Genomic DNA, 6,583 nt, shown 5'->3' with positions numbered 1-6,583 from the left:
AGACCAGGCTGGCCTCGAACTCAGAAATCCGCCTGCCTCTGCCTCCCGAGTGCTGGGATTAAAGGCGTGCGCCACCACGCCCGGCTCGCGTCATTTCTTTACAATATATATTTTGTCTTTTTTTTTTCTTTTTTGAGATAAGTGTCTGAGTGTAGATCTAGATAGCCTGTAACTCACTCTGTGGCTCAGATTACCTTTGAATTCATAGCAGTCCTGCTTCATCTGCCCAAGAGCTGTGATTACAGGCATGGAAGACCTATCTGTCTTGGTGTGAGGAGGAGGAGGAGGAGGAAGAGGAGGGAGGGACGGGGTGGGGAGGCAGGGTGGCGGTGGTGCACGCCTTTAATCCCAGCACTCGGGTGGCAGAGGCAGGCAGATTTCTGAGTTCGAGGCCAGCCTGGTCTACAAAGTGAGTGCCAGGATAGCCAGGGCTATACAGAGAAACCCTGTCTCGAAAAACAGAGAGAGAGAGAGAGAGAGAGAGAAGAGGGGTGGAAGAGTCTCCAGGGACTAACCCTGGCTTCTGTTTGTTGGTCAGGTTGGCTTCTGGCACTGTCTGTCTGCATCCTCCCTGTGTGAGCCTCAATTCTTTGGCTCTGCTGTTCTCTGGATAGGATCCTGGTCCTTCTCACAGGCCCCCTGGGAGAACAGGGTGCAGACAAGGCTGCCAGGATTCCCAGTCCTGGCTGTGGGGAGACAATTGGCCAGTCCTCTAAATATGCTAGGTCTGGTGTTCCTGGTCCAGGTAGAGGGGCTGTACAGCCCAGCAGGTGCTCACCCCTCCCTGTTGGTTGCCTCCCCTCTCCCCGTGCAGGGAGCGAGAGCGGAGAGAGAAGGAGAGAGAAGAATGGGAACGCCAGTATAGCCGCCAGAGCCGCTCGCCCTCCCCACGCTACAGTGAGTGCTTCCCCACCCTTCCTGTAGTACCAGGGTCAGGAGACCATTAGAAAGCAGCTGGGTGTTGTGGGGAGCTTACCTCTGTGGTCCCAGCACTCAGAGGTAGAAAGAGGCCAGCCTTGGTTACATGGAGAAATCCTGATTCAAATATAAGTTTAATTGTAACCTGAAAATCAAATCAGGCAACTTGGGTAGATGGATCATCACCAGACTCAAGGGGTCAGCCTTGACTACAAAACAAGACACCTTCCCCTCCCCCAAACCCCAGCAAGAGGCCAGCATTGTAGAGGCTGAGGTAGGAGGGTAACTTAATTTGGTGTTTGGGAGCAGCCTAGGTCACACAGGTAGACTCCTATCTTATTTTTAAAAAGTCCTAGACAGGCCGGGCGTGGTGGCACACGCCTTCAATCCCAGCACTCAGGAGGCAGAGGCAGGCGGATTTCCGAGTTCGAGGCCAGCCTGGTCTAAAGAGTGAGTTCCAGGACAGCCAGGGCTATACAGAGAAACCCTGTCTCAAAAAACAAACAAAACAAAACAAAAAGCCCTAGACATCCAGGTGTTGTTGGCACATCCCCTAGGAAGGCAGAGACAGGAGGGCCTCTGAGTTTGAGGCCAGTCTGGTCTACATAGGCAGTTTCAGGTTTGCCAGGGCTACATAGTTAAGACCCTGGTCTCAAAACAAAAACCACTAAGACATTGTTTGAAGCACACACCGTGCGTGCATCCATCTCTAGTGCTAAGAATGTAGGGGAGGGGCTTGACCCTGGCACTGAGGCGGCCCGTCAGAGGCCGGCTGGCGTCACACTGCCACCTTCTCTTTTCAGGTCGGGAGTACAGTTCTTCGCGAAGGTGAGGATGCTGCCCGGCCACCATGGGCGACCCTCCGCGTTCTCTACAAGCCCCCATGTCCCTCCCTTTGGCACCCCTTTAGTTGGTGGGGTTGTACTTGTTCCCTAGGGAAGGCACTCCTCCCTCTGCACTCCAGTCTCCAGGCATGTTGGTGCCTGTGTGCATGTGAGGGAGGCTCCCAGTATCCCACCCTCATAGCCTTCCATTTCTTTGCAGGCGCTCAAGGTCCAGGTCCAGAAGCCCCCATTACAGACATTAGGAGTTGGGGCTGTTATGCTGCTGGGTTTCTGTAGTGAAATAAAAGCTAACATTATTTAATGGACTTCACCACATGCAGTCCTCTTATTTAGAACTTCCAGGCGAGATGCAGCTGGAGACCGCTGCAGGTGCTGTAGCCTGCAGGGTGTGGTGAGTGAGGCCTGCAGGGGCAGGAGGAAAGGGCCAATCCAGTAAAGGGCCCAGACTGTGGCATGTGTGGACAGGGCCAGTGGATGACGGGCTAGGACTGGACTGCACCCAGGAGCCTCTGGTGACAGGTCCAGGCCTCTCCCTGCCCCTGGCCTCACCCACACCAAGAACCGGGAGCACGGCTTTCTGTGCCAGTCCTCCAGTGCCCAGGGCACTCAACCCCCCCCCACTCCAAACCGGTCTGTCCAGCTGGCCACACTATAGTGGGGGAACCTCCCACCTCAGACACCCCAAGAAAGTCCAGGCACAAGAATAAAAAGAAGATGGTTTATTTACACAGAGGAAAGACTAAAGTGCCTGTCCATTTCCACTTGCTTAGTGACACCTGTACAGAACATGGCTCAGGCCATCTCTGGGTGCTTCTGCCGCAGGTGCTTGTCCAGTGTGGCCTGCAAGCCAAAGGGCACAAGGCAGTGTGGGCACTTATAGACAGTTTTACCAGTCCCCAGACCATGGGTGCGGCGGTGGCGGTTGAGCTTGCTACTCTGAGCACAAGCATAGGGACACTGGTCACAGGTATAGGGCCGCTCACCAGTGTGTGAACGTCGGTGCACAGTCAGGTTGCTGCTGTTGGTGAAGGACTTCCCGCAAAACTCACACTTGCCCCCGGGCCCGTGACTCTTCCTAGGTGTTGTCTTCTCGATCTTTACAGGATCAGTCCTCTCTACTTTGGCAGGGGCTCCCCAGCCAACAAAACCTGGACCCCCTTGAGCTCCGCTGCCAGGGGCCCCAGGTTCCTGGACTCCTGCTGTGGCTGCAGCTCCAGCCTTCTCCACATTCTGGCGTGGGAGCGTGCTGGCTGGAGCAGCTGCGTAGGCAGCTGGTTCAGGAGGGGCTGCTGGGGAGACTCCCCGGCTACTAGCAGAAGTGGAGGGGCTCCCGGGTGCTGGCTGCCGATGGGTCTTCTTGTGTCTGTTGAGCTTGCTGCTCTGAGCGCAGGCATAGGAACACCGGTCACAGGAGTAGGGTCGCTCACCAGTGTGGGAACGCATGTGGACCTTGAGGTTGCTGAAAGAGCTGAGGGTCTTCTTGCACACATCACAGGTGGGGCTCCGCCGGGCAGCACTGCTCACTGGAGGGGGCTTGCTTTCAACTGGCGCCACCACTGCCACTGCTGACATGGCTGCCGCCACCTCAGCCAGGCCCAACAGTGGAGCCTCTGGGGTATCTAGGTGTTGTGTCTGGTAGATGCATAGTCCATGGTCCCATTGGGCGTGGCACAGCAACTTCCAAGGACTGGTGTACTGTCTGCCACACTGGAGGCAGCTCAGAGCCTTCAGCTCTTTGGATTCTGTAAGGGGAAGAAAGGGCAGGGAATCACTGCTAGGCCAACAGTACCACCCCAATGGGATTCTGCAGGACAGATGCTGCCCTCAGGGAACCTCCTGAAGTATAAACAGGTTTTGCTGTTGAGGGGGGGAGGGTATGGGGGGGAGTACTAAGGCACTGGGGAAGCAGATCTTAGTATGAAAGCTCAGAGCTGGGGCCTGGCACAGAAACACCACTTACTGGGGGAGATGGGCTGGTGTCTGGATTCCAAATTTGATGTTTTTCTAGACTCATGGTGTCTAGAAGTGTCTATAGGACACACTTCCCAGACCTACTTGACTTTAGATAGCCCAACCCCAGACAGTCCTGGATGAGGTAGCCTTTATGATAATAGGCCAAAGCCAAGCAGAGACTTGTCAAACTGTAGTGAAATAAAAGCTAACATCATTTAATGGACTTTACCACACTGCTGTCCCCTTCCCCTAATTTAGAACTTCCAGGCGAGATGCAGCTGTGTAATCTTGGACTAGATCTACCCTCTCTGCCCGTTTCCTCGGTTGCTAGGGTATGAGAATCTGCAGGGCCCCTTCCAGGGTTGTGACCTCAAATAGGAGACAGCTGAGAGCTTTGGTCCCTCCCTATAAGCCCTCAAACGCGAGCTGCCTCGGATATCAAAATACACAAAGCTAAACCAGAGGTGATGGCACACGCCTTTAATCCCAGCACTCGGGAGGCAGAGACAGGCAGATCTTTGTGACTTGGAGGCTAGCCTGGTCTACATAGAGTTCTAGGCCACTCAGGGCCCCGTAGAAACCCAGTCTCAAGAAACAATACCCACAGCTATCTAGGCCTATAACAATAATACCAGCTGCCTAGGCTAGTATGAGACCCCGCCTAAAATGTTAAACTTAGCAGTGACCCACATCAAGTGCCCCTATTGCTATTCAGGTGAACCCATCTGAGCCCCTCCCTCAACCAAAGCTGATTGGATTACAGACCCTCCCTGGCCCAGCCCCAAATATAATTACATTTCCCAAGTTCCACCTGAGCACCACACTGGGGGCTGGAAATTCAAGTTCGGATCAAGTCTTAAAATCTCACAGCCAACAAGAGTTCACTCGAACAAACCACCACGCAGTTTTAATTCCTCTCCATATAGGACAGTATGCAGTGCCAAGACCAGGGGCTTCCCAGGGGCTGGGAGATCCGGAAGGGGAACAAGTGATGCCCCTTCCTGGGTTCTGAACTGTCTGAACCTCAATAAGAAGGATCAAAACACAATAGGTGTAGTACCCTCCATTCGGCTCCCCAGGCCACTGTCCCATCCTCCACCAGGTCCCTACTGCCAACCCGGGTCCAGCCACCTGGTCAGTTATTTCTGTCCACGGGAAAGGAGAAGTGAAACTAAATTAGGGGTGTATGGCAAAACCCCGGGCCAGTCTTCTGGGGCTGGCCACACCTTGTGGGTGGCCTTCCTCTCGCTGCCCAGCCCCCGCCCCATCTCTAGTCCCTGCCCTAGGACAGGCAAGACCAAGCCACGCCTAGGTTCTACCCTAAGGGGATCAAGGAGAAAAGGGAAGTAATGATTGGTGCCCCATCTGTCCACCTTAGCTCCTCCGCAGGGCAGGAAGCCCAACCCTGGATCAGCAGTGCACTACACCCTGAATTACTTACCTGAGATGGGGTCGGAGACTTGGAGAAGCTGACAGCCTTGTTTTTTGTGATCCATGAAAGCGATGATGGCCCCTAATGGAAAGATCTTCCCGCAACGGCCGCAGGTCAACAGATCGGGGTGCTTGTCGGTCCATGGCTGGCGGTCTGCAGGGAGGAAGCGGGTGGTGAATGGTGGGGTGGAGCCCGGCTCCGGGTGAGGGCTCCAAGGTGGAGAGGGGAAACCCGGAGATCAGAGGGGAGGGCTGGGGAGGCCAGGCTGGTCCCGGGGCCATCCCCAGGGGAGAAGCACCCACCCGAAGGTTCCGATACTAGCAGGGGCGAGGGTTAGGGACTCACCGGAAGACTTAGAACTCAGAGGCGTCCGCGGGGCACACGTGCTGGGCGCGCCGAGTGGGCGCGAGGCAGTTTGGAGTTGACGCTCCATATCGAAGAGCCCCGATATGGGCATGTCCCTCGAGAGCCAGGGCCCCTGCGCCAGGGACCCCAGGTTGCGGTCCGGCTTTACATCCATGACAAGATCGGGCATCTCAATGTCGGTGTCGGACTCGGGCTCTACGCGGCGAGGCACGCGGCCGGCCTTGCGGCGGGACATGGGGCGAGGGCGCAGATCCAGGTAATCCGCGCGGTGGCCAGGCGCTCAGGTGAGTGAGTGGCTCTGGGCGACCCGCGCCGAACTTTTTACACGTGCTGGTCCTACCTTGTCTCCGCCCATTGGGGCGGGGTCTTTGCAGGGCCAGTCTCCGAGGTCAAACTCGACCTTCCCCGCCCAGCCCGCTGCCCAGGGACCTGTAAGCAAATTGTGCCCTCCTCCACAGGCCTTGAGGGTGAATAAAAGCTCTTCTCAATGTACCCCTCCTCGCTCCACCCCCCACCCCCGCCCCGGCTCTGGTGATACCTTAGCCTCCGGATGCCCTGCCTCACGCCCCAAGCGAGAAGTGGTGGACAACTCACTGAGGGGACATATACTAAGAAAATTTCACTTTAAACCTTTTTCTTTCTTTTTTGTTCTTTAAGCCCGAACTAGCTACGTAACGGATGATGGCTTTGAACTTTCTGATCTTCCACTTCTCCGGCGGTGGCTTTACAGGGGTGCATCACTACACCTGTATTATGTGGCGCTGGGCATGGGACTCAGAACCACTTGCACTCTAGGCAAGCACTCTCCATCGACTGGTCTACATCCCAAACCAACCCATTTCTCCAGTACCTAGCACTCCATAACCCTTAAAATGTAGGTATGGAGGGCGGCAGTGAGAGGGAGTGGTCACTACATAAAATGTCCATAAAGTGCACACCTTTAATCCCAGTTCTCAGGAGGCAGAGGCAGGCGGCTTCTCTGAATTTGAGGTCAGCCTGGTCTACAGAGTGAGTTCCAGGACTATACAGAGAAACCCTGTCTTGGAACACCCCCCCAAAAAAAACAACC

General features: G+C 55.4%; 2 protein-coding genes across 4 annotated transcripts in view; one reads left to right on the top strand and one right to left on the bottom strand.

Moving 5' to 3' along the window:
* Clasrp (CLK4 associating serine/arginine rich protein) overlaps positions 1-2,073 on the top strand; it is a 23,592-nt gene extending 21,519 nt beyond the window's left edge. For all 3 annotated transcript variants that reach the window (XR_002378383.1, XM_021167889.1, XM_029479854.1), the window contains 3 exons: positions 815-897; positions 1,722-1,746; positions 1,963-2,073. Coding sequence is in view for 2 of the 3 variants with exons in the window: in XM_021167889.1 (XP_021023548.1) it covers positions 815-897; positions 1,722-1,746; positions 1,963-2,005 (151 nt within the window). In the remaining variant the exon portion in view is untranslated. The remainder of the gene's footprint in view (positions 1-814; positions 898-1,721; positions 1,747-1,962) is intronic.
* Positions 2,074-2,467: 394 nt separating this feature from the next.
* On the bottom strand, positions 2,468-5,844 carry Znf296 (zinc finger protein 296). The gene is made up of 3 exons (XM_021168527.1): positions 5,494-5,844; positions 5,158-5,301; positions 2,468-3,505 (listed from the first exon to the last, which is right to left on the bottom strand). Exons 1-3 carry the CDS (start codon positions 5,747-5,749, stop codon positions 2,556-2,558), a joined length of 1,350 nt encoding a protein of 449 aa, XP_021024186.1. The 5' UTR covers positions 5,750-5,844; the 3' UTR covers positions 2,468-2,555.
* Positions 5,845-6,583: the final 739 nt, after the last annotated feature.

Source organism: Mus caroli, chromosome 7 (assembly GCF_900094665.2).
Source record: "Mus caroli chromosome 7, CAROLI_EIJ_v1.1, whole genome shotgun sequence".
Taxonomy (NCBI): domain Eukaryota; kingdom Metazoa; phylum Chordata; class Mammalia; order Rodentia; family Muridae; genus Mus; species Mus caroli.
Note: the sequence above shows the minus strand (reverse complement) of the source record. Positions and strands in the feature narration are given on the sequence as shown.